Source organism: Amphiura filiformis, chromosome 2 (genome assembly GCF_039555335.1).
Source record: "Amphiura filiformis chromosome 2, Afil_fr2py, whole genome shotgun sequence".
In the NCBI taxonomy this organism is placed as follows: Eukaryota; Metazoa; Echinodermata; class Ophiuroidea; order Amphilepidida; family Amphiuridae; genus Amphiura; species Amphiura filiformis.
Window position 1 is genome coordinate 71,203,963 of NC_092629.1, and position 26,239 is coordinate 71,230,201.

Sequence of the window (26,239 nt, forward strand, 5' to 3'; positions counted from 1 at the left end):
TTCATGTGTTCCATTTTTTTAAATTTCAAGCTCAACTGGCTCCTTCACAGTGGGTATAGTGGTGTGAGAGGTGTTGAGATCAATGTTTCTAGATTCTCTTCTACTAGAGTTGCCAGTTGGTTTCTCTGATCTCAGCATACAGTTATATACTGTAGATAGTTTGTATCCGTGTGAGGTGTTGATTTTCTTTCCTTTTTTCCCCTTTGGTCTTTACAGACATAGTCAGCAGTCAGAAGGCTATCAGTGAGACCTCATGTCTAGTTAAAGTTCAAGGAACTCTGCAAGTGCTGGTTACTCCTATGCTCTTAGAAGCTTCAACTAGGTAAGATATCATATATTTTCTCTTACTGATCAAAACAGGGGTACTCAACAGGCAGCCTGTGGGCCAAATTCGGCTCACTCACATTTTTCCCTTGACAAGACCAACTATAAAATGTAACTTAAATGTGACATGATCTGGTCCGTGGAGGCCAAAGGAGGCATTTTTGAAAATTGAGGTACTATAATTATCACCGTATACAAACATTAGGCTATCATAATTATACTGAAAATACAGAAGGTCTAGCATAGTTGGTTCTAAAGTTATGGAATTTTGTGTATTTTCTTATGTTTTTTTTTACTCTATATTGTTACCTTTATCTCAATTTCAAATGTGCCGCCTTTCGCCTCCATGGTCCAGATCGTGTCACAAATACAAAACTAGGGAATACTTGGTCCTCTAGCATTTATGGAGATAAAAGAAGGAACAGAATTAAAGAATAATTTAGCAAGGAAAAGAAAGGCTACTCCCAACAGGCTTGATGCTACTAATGTTATTTCTCATCAATCCAGATATGTAGATGTCCTTGAATCCATGCTCAGCCAACAGCGACCTGAGGGCATTATTGACGTACTACATACCAAATGTGTTGGGGGCGTAGAGACATCATGTAAAAATAGTATTATACAGAATGCGGCCAGCACAGAGACAGATTACAAGAAAGGTGCTACCAAAGAGAGTACAATTACCATTGATGTTGCAATACCAAAGGTACGGAATATGTAGTGGATGATTGATTGATTGATCGAATGAATGAATGAATGAATGATTGATTGATTGGTTTGAATATGTGTTTCTAGTCTAGATAAGCATACAATTCCTTCAAGGCAGTAAGAACCTGGCTATAGGCGAATCCGACGAGCCGCATTCCTACACCTCACTGACGGCCATAGCTGGGGCCATCCATCCATTTTATGCGACGCCAGTATCATATTCGTGCAGCATTTCCCGTTCCCGTGACGCGGCTCAAGTGCTACACGCTCCCAATAGTAGACGTCTTGGATCGCAATCCAAACGAATTAAGCTAGTTTGGCGCGGATGGCCCCCAGCTATATGGCTGACTAAATCCTGACCATCACTTGGCTCGTCGGATTCGTCTATAGGCAATCATACCAACAAATCCATCAGGATTGGTTGGTTGATTGATTGATTGATCGATTGATCGATTGAGTGATTTGAACATTTTATTCCCTATAAGTAGGGATGACCATCAAAATTTCATGTTGCCCCTATTGCTACAATTATGAATTATGAATTTTCAAAGTTTCCCATTCTGACCGGTCATTGGAACAAAAGAAATTGACAAAGTCTAAAAATATCAATGTGAGCAAAATTGGTATAAGCATATATTTACCTTTTTATATTTCTTTATTTTAATATAATATGCAAACATGAAACAAACATATTGTGAAAGTATCAAAGGGGTTTCTTATGAAATGGCACTTTACTAGTCAATAGCATAAATTATTTCTTCAAACACTAAGCACTGAAATCATGCTTTTAGAAAACATTTGCCAAAAATCATCCAAATGGCTGAAATGGCACAAAATCAAAAGTCCAGGTGAACTTTTTTTCCACAACAATATACACTACACATAAGAAAAATACTAATGTACTACAAGGGATTTTCAACATAGGAATCCAAACAATCAAGTACCAACATGCACAGCTTTGTCCTGATATCACTTCTGGGGTTTTAACAAAATGTTTAACCTCTACTGTGATTGGCAGCTGCATAAGGTATCTCTTTGATACTGATAATGCCCAGCCATTCAGCAAGTGGCTAATAACTGACCTTGATAGGCTTGAATGAATACTGTCATCTGCTACAAAACCATCACACTCTAGGACCTGGTTACTCCATAATGCTACAGGAGCACAGTACTTTAACAATGGAGTGAAAGACTCATTATTGATTAGGCGCGTGTATAGCAGCAAGTCAGTGTAGATGGTATAAATATAAGAAAATGTTTAGGGTTGAGATCAGGTGAAAAATACATCAAATGAGCACGAAACTTTACATTTATGTTCAGAAAGGTGTCTATTTAACATGACTCGAAAGGTATATGGAAATTCCAAAGGGAAGTTGGTGATTCAATTTTTAACTAGAGATCTACTTGTCCATTTTTTAAACCTTTTTACAGAGGGTATGATAGAGGTAATAATGACAACTCTGCCAAATTACAGCTCAGTAGGTCAAGGTTTTCACCTGATCTTATTAATCTGAATATTTTGTGCCATTCTGAGCAGTGCTGTACTTAGCCACTGGCAATTAAAGCGCACTGTGGCGATGGACCAATTTTGACTCACACTTACAGAAAAACCAAATAAGTTATGTTGCTGTAATTTGCAGGATAGTTACAAAACCTAATTGGCATTAACATCTCCAATTTTTACAGAAAAATTATGAAAAATAAAAGAATGAGCTCAATTTAGAAATGTCTGTGCAAGCAGTGCACAGTTGAGCTCCCTGCATGTCTATGGGAGTGTTCTAATCAAGTTGATGGTTCATTGGTCATCCCTACTATAAGCTTCATTGTGGAATAACCTGCCCATTGTCATTCGCACTGCCAACTCACTAGCTTACATCATTCAAGAATTCTGTCAAATCACATTTGTGTCCACAGAATATGTTCTCACGCATTCTGCTGACTTGTATATATTTTGTGTCATATTGCATTACTGTGTTTTTCATATTGTTGTTTGCTGCGTCATGGTCTAAATGAAATGGCACATTATAAATGGCTAATGTGTGTATGTATGTATGTAGGTAGGTATTTATACATATATGTAAGCATACTATTAACTGATTTTGAACATTTGTTTCCAGATAAGCATACTATTCCTTCAAGCCGGTAAGAACCTGACCGTAGGCAATCCTACCAACAAATCCATCGGCAGGAACCCATCACTCCTCATCACATGCATCAGCGCTTTACAAACCCAAATCCTCCTTAAAACCATCACTCCACTAATTCCACTTATGACCAATGCAAGCTTACTGGGCTCGAACCCAAGACCTAGAAGCAGTATGGAGCAACTGGACCAACCAGATTCATCCAATCCGAACCAAGTACAATCGTCAGTTCTTGCAAGAGTGCAAGCGAACAGGATCCACTGTCAACTGCGGAGTCTACCGGAGACGAGCAAGAAGCAAGAAGCTCATCGGTTGGCGGTAACTGCCATCATGGAACCGCAGACGAGAGTGATGTTTAACGTGGAGCAGATGATGGAGAGATACTGTGACATAGAGGAAGGAGTACCGCCGGAGGAAGAGTTGGTTAGTCCTGGATGGATATTGATGGAGTTTGGAATTGAGGAGACACAGATTTCATTCTGTCATCAGACCTCAAGGAATTGGAGACTTAACAGGTGTGTGTTATTCCAATTGAAATCCATACACCCCATATTGAAGATGTGATCTGAATCTTCCACACAGGGAGTGTGAATTTCAAATGGGGATATGTGAATGGGTGGCTCTATTTGAAATCTACACCCCCTGTGTAGGTGATTAAGGTCAATGTCTTCCATAGGGGGTGTATGGATTTCAACTGGAAAAGCCCATTTGGTTTTCTTTGCTTTAGATATACTGCCCCAAAAAAGTATCCGAACACTCAAATCAAAAGCAATATCTTAAAGACACTAAACTAAATTACAAAATAAAGTAGTCAATAGATGGAGAAATTTATTCTGCGCACTTTCACACCACTCTTCGCCATACATACATCCTCACAGCCACATTTCCCTAACATAATATGAAATTTAAAAAAAAAAGGAAATTAAGTGCGGCAGAGGCGGGGCTCGAACCCACGCTGCACTGCGCCGCTATCATTTATACAGTATCGACATATCATATCAACAACGCCTTAAGACCGCTCGGCCACGAGGACTTATTGTTGTCATTGTGAAAATTCAAACATATAATCGCAACTTCATTACTTCAACATACCATTAAAAGCATTAAAAGTTTTCTTATTTTAGCAGCATTCTAGAAACTCTTGCCGTTTGGCGAAAAGAGGAGTAGCGCACTTTGATGCCTTATTCGGCACGAATAGTGCAAATTCACTATCGCCCATCCCAAGTTGGGGCAGAAACATCAAGTTGTGCATATTTTCAGGGGGGGGGAGAAAGATGTTAAAACGTTGGTGACATCGTTCCTGTGTACAGAGAGTTATACCATATTATACATGTATATTGCAGTCAGTATTATAAAGATTAGGATGTGTACTCTTGGCTGTCTCAATGCATCTGGTTTGTACATAGGTTACACTTCTGCTAAAGCTGTAAAATGAAAATGAATAAATAAAACAAACATTATTGCATCCAAATTTACAGGTTAATGCAAGAGACATCTCCAACAGTGTGTTCTCTCAAAACACCAAGTCAAGAAAAGATTCCTGCAACATGTCCTGATATCACTGTAACAGACACACAGAGGGTACGACCTACAAGATCCTCCCAGAGCGTCATGCAGGACGGACCAGATGAACCCGATCTGTGGCCTTCTGCCTCTGCATCTGCAAGAGGGTCGAGAAGTGCATTATGTTTGTCTCCCAAGAGACATGGGAAGACGACTGACGGGTTTGCTACCATCAAGGCTGTGTGGTTTCACGTGCCAGCACCGAGGAGATCAAGTGAGAAAGAAGTACCAATTGACATGTAAGTATGTTAAGGATGGCTCAAAACCAAACTACCTGTCGACCACTGGCGCCCTGGCAGAACCAACAGTTTAACCTTTGTTCTATTGTTCCTAACAAAAGAAACCAGACCTAATCCCTGGGTTTACAAGGGCCCTGGCTGTCAACCACCAGTTTTGAAGTATTTCCTTACAGGTTGGTTGTAAAATACACTACCTCTGCCACTGAGTGTATAAAACAAGGTATCAATGTAGTGTGGCCTTTGTAAAAAGGTTGTTTTTTTTGGTAGGGGGGTGCAGGATCCAAGTATTTTGCATGTTTAATGGTGTATCATTATCAGTTATCAAAGGGCATCATTTTGGATTGTTTTACCCATTACAAATGTAGGCAAAGCATACAAAATGTTTAAATTTTACACTAATTTAGCTAAAAGTAAATATAACATTGTGTGTTTACCAGGCCACTTTTACACTACTGGGGGGGGGGGGGGGGTAAGGGTTGGAATTTTATTTTAGGGGTTAAAATTTTCCTTAGGGAGTTGAGTTAGGAAAGACCACACAGTATCAATGTATGTCACTATCTCACCAGGTGTAACATCAATATGCTGAGTGCTGCCGTACCTACCATAGATGCCTGGTTGGAATCAGCTGATGGCTTCACCAGTCATCTTACTCAAGCCACCAACGCTACACATAACAGACTATGTGCTATTATGGCTTGTATATTAGCTGATGCTCATGACATGTCTCATGCTCAGATAGTCCCACCTAAGGTAGGTTATTACTTCATATATCATCACTGGGTGCTATTATGGCTTGTATATTAGCTGATGCCCATGACATGTCTCATGCTCAGATAGTCCCACCTAAGGTAGGTTATTACTTCCTATATCATCACTGGGTGCTATTATGGCTTGTATATTAGCTGATGCTCATGACATGTCTCATGCTCAGATAGTCCCACCTAAGGTAGGTTATTACTTCCTATATCATCACTGGGTGCTATTATGGCTTGTATATTAGCTGATGCCCATGACATGTCTCATGCTCAGATAGTCCCACCTAAGGTAGGTTATTACTTCCTATATCATCACTGGGTGCTATTATGGCTTGTATATTAGCTGATGCTCATGACATGTCTCATGCTCAGATAGTCCCACCTAAGGTAGGTTATTACTTCCTATATCATCACTGGGTGCTATTATGGCTTGTATATTAGCTGATGCCCATGACATGTCTCATGCTCAGATAGTCCCACCTAAGGTAGGTTATTACTTCCTATATCATCACTGGGTGCTATTATGGCTTGTATATTAGCTGATGCTCATGACATGTCTCATGCTCAGATAGTCCCACCGAAGGTAGGTTATTACTTCCTATATCATCACTGGGCGGGAAAAACCTCATGTAATTCTGAAGGTCAAATGCAAAACCTCAAAAGTAAAAATTGGGCACCAATTACAAAATCTCATATGTAACGATTTTGCTGTTTTGTAGGAAACACAAAAAATGGTAAAAAAATTAATAGGATTTACATAGAACATGGTGTTGCTCTTTTGGTTATTTACAGACAATTATGCACTTTACAGTTAAAAGGGAAGCCCCATAAGGTATGTAGGGACATTTTCTTTAAGTTGACACATACAAATAGAATTTGAGCAAAATTGCACATATGAGGATTTGTAATTGGGGCCTACTTTTTACATATGAGGTTTTGCATTTGACCTTTGGAATTACATATGAGGTTTTCCCGCCCAGCGACGATATGCATGGCCAGCATCTGGGGGTTACCCTTCCCTGCATTTGCCAAATTATTCACATTATTATTTATTTTTGTTTTACATGGCGGGTTTCTTTTTCGCTTTCTGAAAGACGTTGCGGGAATGTTTGGATGCCCCACCTAAATGATGATTGGACTAAATGGACATAGATGGTTATTAGCCATTCCCAGTTTCTGAAGGATGCTGATCCGTCATATGTACTATGTAGTGATTTTAATTTTTCCATCATTGCATGCCCAACCTTCCATCAGTTTCCTTCAAAACCATATGTTCTATTGCAACCTTGACTGTCAAAATCACATCAAACTTTTATAAAGGAAGCAGCTTAGCATTATCCTTTAACTGCTATTTGATTTTCATTAGAGGGAGTCAAATTTGGTCAAGCAGGACTTTTAAAGTGCAATTAATTCCATAACATCAAAAACCAATAACTTTGGTCACAGAGTGTGCAATCCTGTGGACAATACGGCAATATTGATCAATAGATACTTCAAGTGATGCATTAAATGAACTAGCTAGTGATATTCTGTACGACTGGCAATGTATGTTTATTTTTGTAATACAATTTCACACATCCTATTATATTGAATGGCATCTGTCAGAAACTGCATGGAAATGGTGCTTAATAAACCAAATGGGCTATTCCAGTTGAAATCCACACTACCCTTGTGGAAGATTTTGGAAATATCTTCCACAGGGGGAGTATGTTTTACAAATGTAATTGGTCATTTTGAAACCCATACTCCCCCTGTATTATGGCTTTACCTATATTTTCCACAACTGGTGTGAGTATTTCAAATGGAAGTTGCCCAATTATCTATTCTATTCAAAACTTATACTCCCTCTGTGAAAGATTTTAGCTAAATCTTCCACAGCGGTAGTGTGGATTTTAAATGGAATAGCCCAATATAATGTGTTAGACCTTGTGATGATTAGATGAAATGACATTAAACTTTTATGGCAATAATGAAGAATGGCAATGATGAAAAATGAAGATAGCTATGGTAAAAAGAAGTAACATGTCAGGGAAGTAAATAGAATATCACTCCAGTTAGCTAGGGTTAAGTGATTCCAGCTGCATGGTAGGGGTAGAGGCGCCTTATCCCGTCTGCTTACTACAGACTAGTTTGGTCATCTGGGGGTACATATACACAGATCCCCCTTTTGACGGTGATGGCGTATCCCCATATGGGCAAAGCGTCTTGCTTTGTCATGCTGACATAGTATGGGTGCTAACTGGTGCTTGATCTTCTATTTTGGTTAGCTGGCCTGTGCCGGTTTCATTTTCTGAGAAGCAGATTGTTTATTTAGCAACAGATGCTAGAAGCAGAGTTTTAGTTTTATTTAGTAGCTCACCAGCGGGAGGTGGTGTTTCTTTCACTGCCGCCCCCCACCTCGAGGGAGTCTTGATTATAAGAGGGCCGAAACTCCCCAAGACAGGTGGCAATCAACTGATGATCTCGCTGGTGAAAGCACAAGACATTTTCCATCTGGTCTTTGTGTATATTTAACTCTATTACCAGAGTAGTGCTGCCTGGTTCAAAAGTAATGTTCTGTATAAGAATTGGTAAACATTTGCTATAACATGTTTTCCCCATTTGTTCACAGGGCAAATATGACCGTTGGGGTATTGTAACCAAAGCAGTGCAGCAAGACCTGTCGTGTCAACTAATGACCACACTCTGGCATTACCTAAAGAGTACAAACTGGAGACACATTGAAAGACTCATCAGCTTCCACAATCTGCCGGAACTGAAGGTTCTGGAGCAAGGCGTTCACACCCTTGTCCGGCAATGGAAGGTGAACCTCTCGCTCATCAACCCGGAGATGGCGACCGCTGTGACATCGTGGAGAACAGACCAGCCAAAGCAGATTCCAGCTGCAAGGCAGGGACGTGAGGAGGAGACGGAATGGAAGGCACACATGCCGGATGTGGAGTTTAAGATCACTAAAAAGGAGCGGAATCCGCTTACCGGCACGGGACATTCAGACGAGATGGATGCTGTACAACAAGTTTACACAAGCCGCTATGGTACCGGGTACAGCATGTATGATGAGTTCTCCGGTCGTCCAAAACCAAACGTCAGCAGGACTGCGTCATTGTTGGACCGCCCAAGTTCTTCGTTAGAGAGGGGAACATACTTATCTCCTGAAGATACTGTACCAGAAACAAGAGTCAGGTCCCACACGGATGGGAGCATCGGTACAACTGGTACGGTGCGGACTTCGATACTCCGAGATGAAGAGAAGACCAAGGTTGATTCTTTGGATTCGCAGCAGTCGGCAAGGAAGAGCAAACCTAGTGTGGCTAGCCTGGAAGACTTGTTATATCAGGATGGGGATGATAAAGTAGTAGGTGATGTGACGCCGTCTGGTTATAGGCAACTTCGACCTGGTGGTAGTCAAGATGGCAGGATGGGACAAGCTCAACTTGCGAAATCAAGACAGAGTGTCATCGTGGCAACCACTAGTGCCACACAATTAGGAGATGCAGATGTGCTGTTTAGGTCTTTACTGAAATACCTTGGGATAACAAAAAAGCCTCCAAAGCCATTGAAATTTGCTAAAAAATTTGGCGAGGTGTCGGTGACGTTTCACTTGAATCAACTGAAGGTGAATATTGCTGAGATGTCTTCTAAGTCATCAAGGAGTAAAGAGAAGCGTGCAAAGCGTGAGGGTAGTGGACGTTTAAGCAGTACTTTCCCAGCATTTTCTTGTGAGGATATTGGCTTCAAAGTGTCGGTCAAAGAAATGTCTCCTAGTCAAGGGAATCTGGAAGAGAAAATCTCACCGACGGATATCAAAGGCAGCATTCCTGGCGGCTTGGAAAAGCAAGAAGATCTCACAGCTGGTATGTCCATATGCATAATAGCGCGATGTGGTAAAATAATGCAAGTAGTGGAGATGCCGTTTCTCCGGGTTGCCAGCCAGTTAGCAGGGGTTTCCAAAATGATACAACTCAAGCAAAGTAAATCAATGGAAGATATGAAATCAGACCCGATGTGTAGCACAAGATCGTTTGATGACGTGGAAGGTGCAGATGGTATGCCTCTAGGACCCATGGATAGTCCAGATGGATCTCCAATTCGAGGTCCTGGATCCGATCATATTGATGCTTGTTCTGCATCCATTGGAAGCTCACAGGTAAGATGGATCATATGTGTCTGAAGACTAATAACCACAAACATTTTCAGCATCACCCGATAATGAGGGCCGATCATTCCATGAAGTGCGAAAGACGTAACTGCTGTGTACATATCGCATATTTTTACGGTATTTCGCGTAACCGTAAAGACACACAATGCTCTTATCACTTTTATGCAAAAGGCAAGCAATGCTGGTGTGATTGTTAGACACACACTATCGAATGATCAGCCCTCATGAATATGTGAGAATTCACAGCATGCAAAGCATTGGAACTTTGACTGTTGGTGAATAGTCTGTCTGTATAGTTTATGCATACGGGACGCAATCAAGGGGATGCATCTATTTGCTAACCAGTGGTAGAACCACCAGGGGAGAGGCATCCCCCCACCAAAGTTTCTAGTCAGAACAAAAAAATTACCAGAAGTCGCACTATTTTGGACACAAATTACAATTTTAGGCCATTTTTCAGCCTTTGCCCCAGTTTCTGATATTTTGTGGTCCTAAGTAGCATCTGTCCTCTACAGATATGATTCAATGACCCCTCATTTTCCTGTGAAAATAATTTCAGTTTTTGAAAATGGGCTATTCCATTTAAACTCCATACACCCCCTTTGGAAGACATGGCCTTAATCTCCCACACAGGGGGTGTGGATTTCAAATGGAGCCATCCATTCAGGTAACCTCATTTGAAAGTCACCTTATGTGTGTGGGGGATTTTAAGGTGATGTCTTCCTTAGGGGTATGGATTTTAACTGGAATAGCCCAATGAATATACAACTTGTGTTTGTAGCCCCTGATCATGTTTAAAACAAAACTGCCAACCATTACATAAGGGGTTTTGCTTTAATTTAAACATGTTCAGGGGCCAATGACACATAGGAAGTTTTTCCTGCCCAACAATGATATGTATCTACCAAATTTTCTGATTCTCCAACCACAGGATGAAGGCATGCCAAAGTGCTGGCAGACGATGTTCCATCTGATTAACTTATATTCTGGGGTAGCTGAACCTGTCAACATTGACACTACCAGGGTACTCATTAATCCAGTATTCAATGTTGAGAACGAGTTACAGGGAAGAACTGTGATGGGACAGACCTCTATAGAATGGTGAGCAAGACTGTCAAATGTTGTATTCTGTTTTGTTATGATTAGAGCTGATGTTGCGAACTGAGAAAGAAGTGGATTTTTTATTTTGCTAATTAATACCTTTTTAGTAAATCCCTTAAGCGGGTAGACTCGAGATGTCGTCTTTTGACGTCACAGTGATGTGCACATCATTTAGTGAACACTGTTTTTGCACATTTAAAAGCTGTGAAGTGCACAGGAAAGATGTGCACATCAGCATGATGACATTACAGGTCTTCCCGCAAAGGCTTATGGGATTTACCGAAAAGGTGAATTTACTTTTCTTGATCATCAATTTTCAAAGCAAATTAATTCAGCCAATGATTATCTACTGCAATATCTATGTGTCAATATCAGTCATTATTATGTTTTGATGAATCCAAGTGTGTAAAAATATTGGATCCAACACATAATAATGATAAAATTGGATGCTTACACCCAATATTTATTTGTCTCGCTATGAGCTTTAAAATATTGGACTCGACTACGCCTCGTCCCAATATTTTAAAACTCATAGCTTCGACCAATAAATATGGGCTCAATCGATCAATTTTATATCAATATATTACCTATATGTACTACTAAAGTTTCAACCGTATGTGACTCTTGCATGATAACTTTTTGTCTCCACAGTAATGTTTCTGATGCGGGCACAGACGAGGTAGACAGTGGAGGAGAGGGCAGCGATTACGGGGACAGGGGTGATATCCAGGTGTCTATCTTAGGGTCTGTCACCCTAGGGGAGCTATGCATTATGGGACAGCTGGCTGGTATCCAAGTTGAGGCTGAAGTCAACCAGGTTGTTGCCAGTTTCAACAATAAGCAGAGTCTGACAAAAACAGGTAGGTACAGACAGCAGTACAGGGATGTGCTACTAAAATGGGGCTCAGTTTTTGGCCTTCTGGTGTATTAAGGAAGAAAGAAAAAACATGAAGAGAGAAGTTGTTTTCTTTGGTCCTGTTTTGAACCACAGACCCCTCGGATGCGAAGGACAAGACCGGGGATAGCAAGCCATGACTGTTGCTCTGACCTGTCCAGCATTTTTGAGAGTTGTACTTGGATAATTGCGCAATGCCAATAGCATTATGTGGGATGCTTGGGCTTGCTTTGTGGGTAGTTTTTGTAGTACTGAGGTAGTATAGTTGATAAGGTATAGTAACAAATTAATTTGATCTTTGGTTCTACCATTGATGCTTGGTCTATCCTTATTATTTATGAAATCAATTAATTGACTATTGTTAATTGTGAATCTTAGTATGTACTGATATTGACCAATATAAATTTAGCAATTATTCTCATTGATTAGGTATTAGTTCATTAATAACAAGCATCTCAGCAGCATCAACGGTCGATCCAAAGATCAAACAAATTTGGTTCTGGTGCCTAAATACTATATATAATATAGATATTTCTATTTTTCAGGTAAACATTTTGGAAAGATTTTGGTGGAATCATCCTCAGCTGTTTCCTGTGAAGAAGTGTTGGTGGTTGTGTCTGAGAAAGGAGGACAGAGCAATGTGTAAGTAAGGGTGCATGTGGGTGTTTGTTTTCACCTTCATGTACAAAAGTGGACTTTGAGTCCACACTTGTGTAGTGAAAATCCACACACTGCGAAACGTGGACACCCACGGTCATAAGACAGTAGCAGAGGGTGCTACAGCATAACTTTGCATATAGGGTAGCGTCCTCTATCACATGTGCAATACCAGGTCCATGGTTCGTGGTGAAATATCACAGAAGTTCACGTTTGGATTATGATATGTTTGTGTGTGTGGGTCCATGCTCCAAGCTCTTCATTTAAGTATAAATATTTCACTCACTTTACTTGCCTTTCTGCTATCAGATTAGAACATATTTTTCAAGCAAGCCATGTATATATAATTGTTATTATAAAGTTTATAAGACTTTTCTTCATGAATTCCTTTCAGCCCGATTGTAACACTGAAGATAGACAAACCCCAAGCCAGTAGTGCTGAAGAAGCTCGAGATATTCTGCGCAAGCTCTCCCTAACAGTTGGTATAGGAGGAATAGATCTCAGTATACCATTGAGTCCAGCTAAACTGCATAGTATTGTGATACATAGTAGCAAGAAGTTTGCTACCAGGATGGCACAGCTACAAGTCTGGTATGAGAAACAGAAGTAAGTAAGGAAGTTGTGATCTGCATGCATTTAGGATTCAATCATGTTTCACCGTTGTTCATCACCGTTGAACAACAATGCGTCCACCCTGTCTGCATGGTTTACTTCGCGAAGGGGCAGCTAGTGCGAGCGAAGTAAACCATGCAGACGCTCCAGGGGCGAGTTGTTAAACTGTGATGAACAACGGTGAAACATGATTGAATCCCTTTCAACAAGGAAAACAAGCTAAAGATCATATGAATTAAAGTTTTAACTTCAACACTACACTATTTTTCGCTCACCTGGAACATTTTCACTAGTCATTTTATCTACCACTACGTGTGAATATCCACTCGTATAAGCTAAAGATCGTCTAATTCACATGATTATTTCATGAGGAATGTCAGTTAGTCTTTGCCACTCAACCTTAAGCCTACAAGAAGGTTGGTGATTTCTCTGTTGATATCACTGAGCAATGAAACTACAAAATAAAATGCAATGTTTAGCCGCTATCTCTTCGACATGTAAACCAAGTTCCAGGCTGGGGTTCCAGGCATGACAAATTTTACGCGTAAGGCGTGCATGCTTTCGTTAACTTGCGTTCGCGTCACACATGACTGGAAAAGTGTGGATTCATCAACGATTAACAACGTTTGGCTCCTCAACAAAGGTATATGTATAGGAAGAGTTGTTGAAATAACAATAATGAAATACTAAAAATGTTGGAGTATTTGATCAATATCATATATCAATGCACCTACCTCCAGGAATAATAAATCAATCCTGCAAGATGCTAACACGCAGTGCTTAGTACGCAAAACTATGAGCGAGTGCATTTATACAATACTTATGCGCTCCACATATGGCCATGTGTTAAAAGGTGGGCCCCTATTTCATGACATACTTTTTCATAGCTGAAAACATCAATTTTGAGATGAATGGTTATACCATTCTATGTACCAGTTACAGGTAAGTAAAAGTATGCATTGCTGGAAAGCATAAAGAACAGAGATTACACTGACCCAGACCTGAAGCCAATATTCAGGGTGTATTAGAAGATATACTGAATATTGGCTTCAGGTCTGGGTGTAACAATTAACTTTTTAATGAACATGCGGTATAGTTTGGAAGTGCCTATTTCTTTTCAGGCATATTTTTTAAATCTGTGGACCACAAAGTCAAACAGCTTGAAAAGGCCCACCAGAAAATATATAATTTATATAGGGTGCGATGCTTGCTTCTATGTATACAGGGTGATAAAATCATGGTTTTGGCAAATTAAAATGAAAGAACTAAGCTTTAAAATAAGACTAATATGAAGGGTGTAAGTATTTATTTTCATTTTGAAACTATCATCATCATTTCAATTTTTCAAGAAAAATGTCACAACTTTTGGGAGTCCCAACTTGTGATACAAAGCCATATTTTTTTAACTGCTTTTCTGATTGACTATATGATTCTAAGAGTGTGTGTATATAAATAAATGTACTGTTTGCAGGCCAGGAGATGCAGATAAATCAGGTACACTGGATGATACCCATCAACCAACCATGCTTACCCCTGATGCACCTATACCAACAGAGGAGCCATCAGAAAGTCAGGAACTTCAACTGTCTGCTGCCCTCAAATTGAAAAATATCTGTTTGCAATCAACGCTGTTGGCATCTCTCAAAGTGCAATATTTGGTAAGTTATTCCTCTCTGCAGACGGTTGTTGACTGCAGACGACAAGTTTCAAAATTTCGTTAAAAATTAAAAAAATTCAGAATTGTGCATTTTTAATGATCATGTTTGGAATCAATATGAAAAATGCACCGAAAATGTGTATAAAAAATATTGGTTCAGTGGTTCTTGTAAGAGCTTTTGATATTTTTAGAAAATATCTTGAAACTTTGAACTTTATATTTATCAACTTATGTGGTCTGATCTGAACTAACCAGGCCAAAGCAGCAATTTAAGAATTCTTACTGGTGTGGTCTAGATTGCAGACACAAGATCTGATTGGACAATTGCATGATTTCGGGTGTTGCCTATCAGGCCATATAGAAGATCTAAGTCATCATGAGTATGATAATGCGTAGCACGTTTTGAGTAATTTCTAGTTATCTTAATTTTTGTTTTCAGGTTCAAGAAATTACTGCCTGCATAACACCTGGTGAACCTGTAAGGTTTCTTGTCGTCATGCCACACCACTCACTCAAATTGGGGTGTTTCTAGTTCTTATCTTATTCTTTGTTTTCAGGTTCAAGAAATTACTGCCTGCATAACACCTGGTGAACCTGTAAGGTTTGCTGTCATCATGCCACACCACTCACTCAAATTGGGGTGTTTCTAGTCCTTATCTTATTCTTTGTTTTCAGGTTCAAGAAATTACTGCCTGCATAACACCTGGTGAACCTGAAAGGTTTGCTGTCATCATGCCACACCACTCACTCAAATTGGGGTGTTTCTAGTTCTTATCTTATTCTTTGTTTTCAGGTTCAAGAAATTACTGCCTGCATAACACCTGGTGAACCTGTAAGGTTTTATGTCATCGCCACACCACTCAACTCAAATTGGGGTGTTTCTAGTTCTTATCTTATTCTTTGTTTTCAGGTTCAAGAAATTACTGCCTGCATAACACCTGGTGAACCTGTAAGGTTTGCTGTCATCATGCCACACCACTCACTCAAATTGGGGTGTTTCTAGTCCTTATCTTATTCTTTGTTTTCAGGTTCAAGAAATTACTGCCTGCATAACACCTGGTGAACCTGAAAGGTTTGCTGTCATCATGCCACACCACTCACTCAAATTGGGGTGTTTCTAGTTCTTATCTTATTCTTTGTTTTCAGGTTCAAGAAATTACTGCCTGCATAACACCTGGTGAACCTGTAAGGTTTGCTGTCGTCATGCCACACCACTCAACTCAAATTGGGGTGTTTCTAGTTCTTATCTTATTCTTTGTTTTCAGGTTCAAGAAATTACTGCCTGCATAACACCTGGTGAACCTGTAAGGTTTGCTGTCGTCATGCCACACCACTCACTGAAATTCATCTCTCAGGTGAGCAATCTCATTCCCATATTAAACATATATTACTCTTCTAGTGCATCACTCCATTGTTTGTTATCCATTGTTGTCCAGTGCATTATATTTCACGAATCACTCTTCAGCGAGGTTACCTTAAGTCAGCGTGCACAGATTATGTAAACCAGCACAGTACAAAAGAAACTAGATAATGTGTATGCTAAACAAAAGAATCTAGATAAAACGTGCACACTGCCCTTTTATAACTTTGAGCAAACCTCCAGAAACACTGAGAGAGTGAGTAAAATATAATACACAGAACGACAATATATAATAAACAATAGATTACTACACTACTTGAAGTATACATAATAAGAAAATCAATTACCAACAACAGATGAATACACCACTTGAAATAAACATTTATGCAATTATCAAGTCAATAACAAGTACATTAACACCAATGTTGCCACTTCGGGACACCATGTTTACTTGGACGTTTCAGTTAGGTAAACTGTGTATATTGAACACATTCTTCTGTGCTGATGTTACTTGGTTAGGGCGCTCTTGGTTTGTAGGGCTATAGGTTTATCTGATGACTTGCTCTGCTCTTCACTGACATCAGACTTGTGAATTTCTTACATGATCCTGTGATGTGAAAAGAAACGAAAATAATGAGTGAAAATCATTCACAACACGATGGCGAACAAGGTGACTTTTGTTATTCATGTTATTGTTGTATGACATCAACTGTTACTGCTAGAAGAAAAAGACATGATAAACAAACAACCCACACCACACCACACCACACCACTACCCCTTACCACCGGGTCCATATGCTGGATTTTCAGAGGGTGCAGAATTTCCAAACTGTTAACCTTTTATTCCATATAGCCAAAAGTGGATTTAACCCATCTAAAATAAGTCTTTTGTAGGCTCTTTTCAACAATTGAACACAAAACTGAAATAGTCCCTTTGTTAACTCTTGTTATAACTTTTATTTAAGTTTGAGCTTCTTGGGTACAATTTAATTGTACCTTTTTATCGATTGGGGACAGGAGACACACCTGACCTGGTCCCCTGGTTACAGGCCTGCTTTACTCTCCCCCACACCCACCCACATGCACAGACTTTTATACTGTTTCAAGCAACTCCTCTAAATTCTGTAATATTTTCATTGGTAAATATTAAAGTTGAACAATTAGATATATCCCTACATTGTAAAATACTAGAAACCAATGTCTCTGCGCTTTACTTGTGACTTTGTAGGCATCTAAGCCTTTACTACGATGTCCACTATAACTTATTTCACTAATTTGTCAGGCACATTAGCTTGGTACATTTGGGTGATACCTGTCTGCCCCAAAGAGCGGCCAGTAAAGATGCCCTCCACTCCTATCGCTTGCCACACCCTGGTGGTCATTGAGGCGATACAATTTACTCCGACTGGACGTTTACTCTACCAGGTATCATCAGTTGGGTTATTGAAAAAAAATACAATTATTGTTTTTTAAATTTCACCCAGAAAATTACATGTTTAGTAAAGTTTCAAAGTTTTTAGGGACCTGAGCTTTCGATTCTAACAGGATATATATGGCCGTGTGTTTTGAACTCGCCACCCTTAGCGTTACATCACAAATATTATGAATTTTTACACCAATCAAGTTTCAAATTAGAATATCTCCACAACTATCAACCCTAAACTAGCAAAAGTATACATTTTTGGAAAGCTGAAGGCAAAAGCAATTTAAATATACACATTTCAACTCATTGTACAGGGTGACCTTGAAGTTATACAGGGTGGAATAAAAAAATTCCAAATAAAAAATGGGTCACTTGATGCATTGCTTGTAAACTTGTAATTATAATCTGAAAGTAAACAACATTGATTTGGTTAGAGGTTAGGGGGACCCTACTGACTTTGGAAGAAAAAAAATCACAGCTGTTTGGTAATCTCGGAATACAGGGTGTCTGAAAATATGTTCAAATTGTTTTACAATTCAACATATTTTGAACTGAAACATTTTACCCCTAACCCATACAGAAAAAGTAAGGCCATATTTAGATTCCTCATCAAATGTCCTCTCAGAAAATGTAAACTTTGACTATGATAGGGTAAGTAATTAAAATTTACAGCAACTTTTTGATTTTGAAGACATCCGCATTGCTTACTACAGTGTTTAATATGAAAACAGATGCAATCTGGCGATATCGGAGTTTTCTGGCTCCATCTGATTCGGTTTCAAGTGTCACTTGGTCATAGGTGATGTTTCGCATTTCAGTACGGCATGTTGTAACTGTTTAAAGTCCACATCGGACAACAATTTGTGGTGTATATTATTCATTTCCAGATATTTCTGCAGACTGGTAGCAATCTCATAGGTTGTTTTGCCTGGGTATTCAGTCCCATCAGTCTTTCTTGCCTTGCATATAAATCGGCAGAGACAGAAGTCCATTTCATCTTTAGTCATGGTCAGGAGGGTAGCACTCTTCTGTTTTTGACAGATGCAATCTGGCGATATCAGAGGTTTCGGGCTCCATCTGACTCGGTTTCAAGTGTCACTTGGTCATAGGTGATGTTTCGCATTTCAGTACGGCATGTTGTAACTGTTTAAAGTCCACATCGGACAACAATTTGTGGTGTATATTATTCATTTCCAGATATTTCTGCAGACTGGTAGCAATCTCATAGGTTGTTTTGCCTGGGTATTCAGTCCCATCAGTCTTTCTTGCCTCGCATATAAATCGGCAGAGACCGAAGTCCATTTCATCTTTAGTCATGGTCAGGAGGGTAGGACTCTACTGTTTTTGACAGATGCAGTCTGGCGATATTTGAGTTTTCGGGATCCATCTGACTCGGTTTCAAGTGTCACTTGGCCATAGGTGATGTTTCATATTTCAGTATGGCCTCTTGTAACAAAGTTTATTGCAGCAAAAAAAAATGATTGTCTCTAAAATCTGCATGGGGTTATTAGACCTGAGAACATCACTCTCCCATAGTTGATCTTCTACTTCGGGTTCAATTGCTTGTGCTTGCTTGATGGGTTTATTGACACCATCATAGGCCTTTCCTTTCATTTCTGAGTCCAGCGTCATCTGGACCTGTTTAAAGTCTACATCGGACAACAATTTGTGGTGTATATTATTCATTTCCAGATATTTGTGCAGACTGGTAGCAATCTCATAGGTTGTTTTGCCTGGGTATTCAGTCCCATCAGTCTTTCTTGCCTCACATATAAATCGGTAGAGACAGAAGTCCATTTCATCTTTAGTCATGGTCAGGAGGGTAGGACTCATCTGGCTATGTTTTCATCATCTTCTGTCCGACGGTTCCTCCATGTCCGCTATTCCTCGAACAAATTTGCAGCTTTCTTTCTTGTTTGGGCTGGTATAGACTTTTTTGCCTCATCCGTAACCTCTTCTTCTGTTTTGACCACAAATCGTTGATTGTCTCTCTGCTTTGTCTCGTTTGTCGGAACTGAAGTTTTAGATGACTCACAGTTTTGGGAGGCCTGTAATAATTCGTTGTCCGACATTGAAATATCATCTTCAGGTATGTCAAAGCTTTGTGATGCTTGCATGAATACATACATACATATATACAAGATTTATATAGCGCCTTTTACATAAAGATCAAGGCGCATAGCAGTGAATCAAATGTCAAGAACATACAGAATAATAAACAAAGCACAAAATTAATAAGCATAATAGTGAGATTTTAAGAGTTTCTTGAAGCTTGTGATTGAGCGTGCCTCCCTGATGTTATATGGAGGCAGATCCACAGTGCCGGTGCAGCAGCTTAATGCTCTGTCACCAATTTGAATTCTGCCAACATGAGAAGTGATTTGAGCTTTTCCATAGATGATCTTTTGACCAGTCCGTTATCTGAAGCCGTATTTTCTTGAAGCCATATTGTATTTAAAGTCAAATACAGGTTCAACAAACTTTCTTTACGCCATAACTGATGTAGGCTAAGGGTAACTCCCAAACATGAAAGAGGTACGGTTTTATAGAAGAAGACCAAAGTTTTGCCAATTTTTCTGTCTTTGCCTCTTCAGACAATTGTCCCTGATATGAACATTTAAAATACTTAAACCCCATGATTTTTACAAAGTAAGATCACTGACCATAATCTAATGCCCAATGTAACCCTGACCTTAGATTAATTAGCCTTTTTGAGATATGGCGTACACAATAGGATGGCGCTGCACGAAGTGGGCCGTAAAGTTGTTTGAATTTACCGGGTTTTACCCAGCTTGAAGACTGCCCTCCTTTTGTGTATGCACTATGCCATACTTCGAAAAGGCTAATAACCTTTAATAATCAATTTACATTAGTGTTTTCTCTTTCTCTTTCAGCTGCATGTAGGTGACCTTGACTCCTCCCCTGAAATCAAGTTACCCAGCATGCATTTCTCTGGTCAGTATAAAGCTGTCCACACTGGCGACAAGGGTTCCAGTACTGGTGAACTACGTAAAGTCAGTCAACTGGAGACTACAGCAGAGTTAGAAGCATTCAAACATAGTGTGTCTACTGACCTGGTTAATCATTTGATAACAGTACAGAAAGTACTCATCCAGGTAGGTGTTCTATCAGTGTTATTTCTAATATCGTTGTTGGGCAGGAAAAACCTCCTATGTGCTTGTGGCCCCTGAACATGTCTAAAACAAAACAGCCAACAGGTTACATAGGAGTTTTTGCTTTAAACATGTTCATGGGCCAATGACACATACAGAGGTTTTTCCTGCTCAACAATGATATGTGACACAATCTGGTCTGTGGGGAAAAAAGGCGGCATATTTGAAATTGAGATAAAAAGGCAAAAATATGGATTAAAAAACAATGAAATACATAAGAAAATACATAAATTTCATTCTTAATCTATAATACTATTTATTTTAACCACATTAGTTTTAAAAATAGAAAAAAGATACAGAAAACCTAGTACTAGGGGAAGCTGATTCCACAAAAATACAAAGCGGTTGAAAAAGATGGCTTGAATGCCGTAATCCTACAAAAAGAAACCTTATGAAGAAGAAGAGCAGTAGATGATCTCGTGGTGGGATAACTTGTTCAGACCTAGAGTTGCAAAATTTGACATATTTGTTAATGTCCATGCAGGTCGCATGCCCGGTAATACACTTAAAAACAATGAAAGGTTAAGCTGTTCCCTCACGTAATGGTAGGGAGCAAGTTATTGGCACAAGCGCTCCCAATTAATAGTCCAGATCAGGATAGTGCATAATACTATAATTCTATTATTTTATTTGTAGGATTTGAGTCAAATGGTGGATGAGCTAGTTGCTACCAAAGAAGCCGCCAGTCAGGAATTCTCACTGCCTACCAATGACAGCACTTTGATATTCTCTCTTCAAGCTAGAATGAAGGTAAATGCATGGAAAAACAAAGAATCACTGTACAGGGACTGCCTTTTGAGGAGAGCGAGAGCAATCGTTCTCTACTGCTCTCCTTAAATCGGATATAGGAGAGTGATTTTTAGCTCTCCTTAGTTGACATTCTCTCCGTACATTGTTAAAAAATACCTCTTCTTGAAAGCTCCAGAAGAGCTATTTAATGCTGTCCTTCAAATTCCAAAAGGCAGTCTCTGCTATAGTACAATTGATACCATTCGCAATGATGGTTGTGGAAGGGATATGATGGTCTGACATCAGCATTTAATTAATGCTCACCTGGCGTGAACTGCATCAGATTTTCTTACGACCTGCACATGCAGTCTTGATGGTGTTAGGATTATCAAGCCCAGGTTATACTATATCCTGTTGTCAGTTCTTTCAGTATACTGCAAGTGCCCTCAACTTGGAATGGGCGGCAATGGGATGAGCCCTTTGGTCCCAGGAACTCTTAACTCCTCTCTAGCTGTGGATACTTTCAAGACATCAAAAAGATATTGACCACCATGCACTCCCTAGTTATGGAATTCCATGCATGTTTCTCAATCACATCTAATACCTCAAACAATATCAGGATAGTGCATAATACTATAATTCTATTATTTTATTTGTAAGATTTGAGTATAAAGTGGAAATTTGTGTGTGATTAATTTTTTGTGCTTTGCCAATTTTGAACTGTTTCCCTTGTTTTGAAATTTCCTTACATTGACCTATAAAAGGAATATTTTCGCGTGTTCTTATTTTCGCGGTAGCAGCTTGGAACGCGAAAAACACAAAAATAAATGTAGCGTGAAAATGTCTACTTTTACAGTAATTTCTTTCTCATTTACAGGGAATACAAATTACTGCCACCACACCATCTGCTTGTGCAGTAAGGTTGGAGACAGGTTTGGTTGATTTTGAGTTATCTAATAAACCCAGATATACCAACTCAGAAGCAAGAAAGAAAGGAACTAGTAAGTCATAACTATCACATGTTTTAATGTATTATGCATATTGCCTCATGGTACCTTATTGAGGACAGAATTGTGGAATCGATCTAGAGATTTGTCCCTCTGTCATCTTAAGCTTTCGTAGAACTGTCCTCCAGATTTATCATAGGGTTACACATGGAGCAGTTCAAAGTCAGTACTCTTTGGTTTTAACCTTGGCAGTCATTTCAATTGTTATACCGTTTCAGTTGGTTTATTGCATACACTCTACAGCAGTATCCTTTACACCTAAATAATGTGTCCTTGAATTTAGGTCAAAGCCACCAAGGTGTGAATCAAAGAGTACTGACTTTGAATTGCTCCATGTGTAACCCTATCATAAATCAGCCATCTTGGTTTCTCATGCAGGAATACCAAAATAGTGTTCCGCTGTCATTTATTGCCAAAAACCTGATATCAAAGGATAATTTGTGTTGGCAAGTTGCGTGTGTAGCATAATGCATTAGATGCAGAGCGCAAACAAGTACTTGCTTCAAACCAAATTACACTATTTTGCCCTGCATGAGTGGCATGCAAACATGGCAGAGTTGTTACTCCTTGGGTCTAATCTCTTTGATTAAAGCACGTCAGTTGCATGAAGATTCGCCCAATGGTGCTTAGTACTTAACTTGACATAACTGGAATTTTAAGTACAACCTAAAAGTGCCCTCCCGTAAAATACCCACCATCAAATAAGGACACAGAACCTTCATTTTTGTTTGGATTTCAGAGAAGGGAGCTCTCTATTTCCACATGAAATTGACCACAAGGCAAATGATCTTAAGCGCGCCATTAGGCGAATCTTTATGGTATGCGACCAGATCTGGTCCAATCAGACTGAAGCTAAGTCGGCAATAATTCGATATGCGACCAGATCTGGTCCAAACAAACTGAAGTCGGCAATAATTCGACCTTGCGGAGAATATTTCTCAATCTTTCTTACAAATTGGTATAAATGTTTTTTTGTATAGCTGTAGCTTTAGATATCTACATTGTTTTGTCTATTAGGTAAATTGATTATACCTTGTTGTTTGGTGAATATCAATAATAAAACTGAAACTGAAAATGATTATTCCGCCCAATTCTATAATATATTTTATATATGCCATTGCAGGTATGTCAAAGTCCAAGCTGTTTGCCAAAGCTCACATAGATCTCAACATCTGCCTAGGGACATTAGTAAGGAACCCTATGTTTGCTGAGATTGAGCCTGAGCTCCATCAATTGGCCTATTTCAAGACTCGTATTGCTCTCAGGAATGCTCTTAAGGATGAGATGTCTTCATCGCTAGGGGAAAAGGAAGCCTTCCTCATTGCCCTTACTAGACCTATTCTCTATGTCCAGCCAACCGCTGTGGATAAAGGTGAGTGACTTTTTACGGAATGCAAGTTTTTTGGAAATTTGACCATAAGAAAAAGCATTCCGGAAATTAAAAAAAGAAAAAAAGAAAGGAATTGGGAATGGATGACGATATTTCGTTATAAAAAAAGAGCAAAAATATATTTTTAGGGAGGGAGTGATAACCCCTAGCTTATTCTCCAGACAAACTTCCATCATTGCATTGCGCTTTAAAAAAAATGCTCAACCGATGTTCAGGAAATTAAGCAATTGCCAACATGCATCCCTGTTTCAACAACTCTTCCTATACCATTGTACAGGAGCCAACCGTTGTTAATCCGTGATGAATCCACAGTTCAGTAGCGTATACGCTGAACGCAAGGTTACGCTTATACGGGATACGCATGAGCGCCAGATACTTTGTCATGCCTGGAACATATGCGTAAACATGAACTCTCTTATGTTGGCGGTAGCAGCTAAATATTACCGCTTTATTCTTTAGTTTTATTGCTGATATCAACAGAGAAATGCCGCGATCTTTTTGTAAAGTTGAACGGCAATGACAAACGGACATTCCGAATGAAAGAATCATGTGAATTGGACATCTTTAGCCTGTTTCGTTGTTGAAAGGGATTCAATCATGTTTCACCGTTGTTCATCACCTATTAACAACTCGCGTCCGGCACGTCTGCGTGCTTTACTTCGCTCGGCGAAGTAAACCACTCAGACGACGCGGATGCATCGTTGTTAATCGGTGATGAACAACGGTGAAACATGATTGAATCCCTAATTTATACATTAGCCCCAATAAAACACATGGGGGAAGCTGTTGGAGGTGAACACACTGTTGAGAGTGAGCACCATCAGACAGTCCGTTCTTGTCTTTATCGTATTGCTTTCATGTTTGCCAGTTTATTACCACATCTAAAGGAGAACCTCACTTTAATGATTACTTGTTTTTCAGCTGTACTAGTATGGCTCTGCTACCAAACTGCCTATGACCAATGGTTTGAGCAGCAAGCAACAGCCTTACAGCAAGAGGCAAGAGGCTCTGTCATCCTGCCGCGTCATTCCTTACCAAGACAACCATCGGTAACAAGTCCTATATCCAGCTCCATATTCTTGCAACTGACTTTAGAAGAACTAGGGATATGTATGCCAATTAATCCTGCTTTCCAGGTTAGTAAGAAAATCAAAACTCTGCCAGTAGTGTTATTTTGATTCAGAAAATGAATTTCAATTCAATTCAGATTCAATTCTTATTTTATAAAATCATTTTGATGCAATATCATCAATTCCTCTCTGGTTTAAGGTGGTACTACACCCCTTGATAAATTTGTGATTATTTTTGCATTTTTCTCAAAAAATAATAACACACTGGTAACAAAAGTTATATATATTATAGGGGCACGGAATCCAGTTACTACACTGGAATTTCAGTGACTCAAGACAAGCGGTACGTCAGTTATAATAAGAAAAGAGGTACCGCTAGCACTGATATTCAAAAGTATCTCATTTTGGAAAATGGATCTCATATTTGTAATCGTCTCAAATTGAATAGATTTGAGCAGCAATTTGAGATCCAATATGAGATCCAATTTGAGTGACAAATTGAGATATAATTCACCCAATTAGGTTTTATTGGGTGCTAAGTTACTAACTATTATAGTTGATGAAGTATGGTACTGTATGGAACCAGTGTCTAGACTTCTCATGGTCAAGTACATGTATGAGTTTAATTGCTGGTCATGGTCTTTTGTGTATACACAAGGTGACCATAAGGCAAAGTTAATCTAAAAATGTTTTCTTGTTCCTTTCCAAAGCAAAAAAATCAAGAGAATGTTTTTCAAATTATAACATCAGAATATCTCCCAAACTTAAAATCTGAATACTCATAAAATCGCTCGGAAAATCACAAATTTACTCAATCACTAACAAAGGACTTACAGGAGGATAGTTGGTTTCAGGTTGTTTGCTACAAAAACTGAAAAGAACAACAGCTATAAAGTAATGTGGAAATATTCATGCAGTGAAAACTGAAGCAAAACCCTAATATTTAAATTGGGATACATAAATTTGATGTATCAACAATAAGATGTTTCATAGTATAATTGACCTTGTCTTCTTGGCAGAGAAACCTGATCTGCAAGTGCAAGCACAAAATTCCCAATACTACTTCAGCTATTAAATTGGATTAATTAGGCCTTGCTCTGTGAATAATACAATTTTGATGATCCCCAACTTCTTTGACCATGAAATGACAAACATTTGGTAGCACCAATGTATTTAGCACCAATTGGGTGATTATGGATCTCATATTGGTGCTCAAATTCATTCTCAAATTGGGTCTCAATTCTATCCAATTTGAGATGATTTTCAAAATGA

The 26,239-nt window shown here is 39.1% G+C and overlaps 1 protein-coding gene across 1 annotated transcript in view; it reads left to right on the plus strand.

Moving 5' to 3' along the window:
• LOC140142579 (bridge-like lipid transfer protein family member 1) overlaps positions 1-26,239 on the plus strand; it is a 110,253-nt gene that overhangs the window by 30,990 nt on the left and 53,024 nt on the right. The window contains exons 21-40 of the mRNA XM_072164575.1: positions 217-322; positions 832-1,030; positions 3,150-3,691; positions 4,655-4,978; positions 5,545-5,732; positions 6,121-6,218; positions 8,345-9,880; positions 10,824-10,993; positions 11,645-11,853; positions 12,434-12,530; positions 12,940-13,152; positions 14,630-14,816; positions 15,255-15,337; positions 15,653-15,764; positions 16,081-16,170; positions 20,493-20,714; positions 21,408-21,521; positions 22,378-22,501; positions 23,631-23,879; positions 24,819-25,033. Coding sequence (XP_072020676.1) covers positions 217-322; positions 832-1,030; positions 3,150-3,691; positions 4,655-4,978; positions 5,545-5,732; positions 6,121-6,218; positions 8,345-9,880; positions 10,824-10,993; positions 11,645-11,853; positions 12,434-12,530; positions 12,940-13,152; positions 14,630-14,816; positions 15,255-15,337; positions 15,653-15,764; positions 16,081-16,170; positions 20,493-20,714; positions 21,408-21,521; positions 22,378-22,501; positions 23,631-23,879; positions 24,819-25,033 — 5,078 coding nt within the window. The remainder of the gene's footprint in view (positions 1-216; positions 323-831; positions 1,031-3,149; positions 3,692-4,654; positions 4,979-5,544; positions 5,733-6,120; positions 6,219-8,344; positions 9,881-10,823; positions 10,994-11,644; positions 11,854-12,433; positions 12,531-12,939; positions 13,153-14,629; positions 14,817-15,254; positions 15,338-15,652; positions 15,765-16,080; positions 16,171-20,492; positions 20,715-21,407; positions 21,522-22,377; positions 22,502-23,630; positions 23,880-24,818; positions 25,034-26,239) is intronic.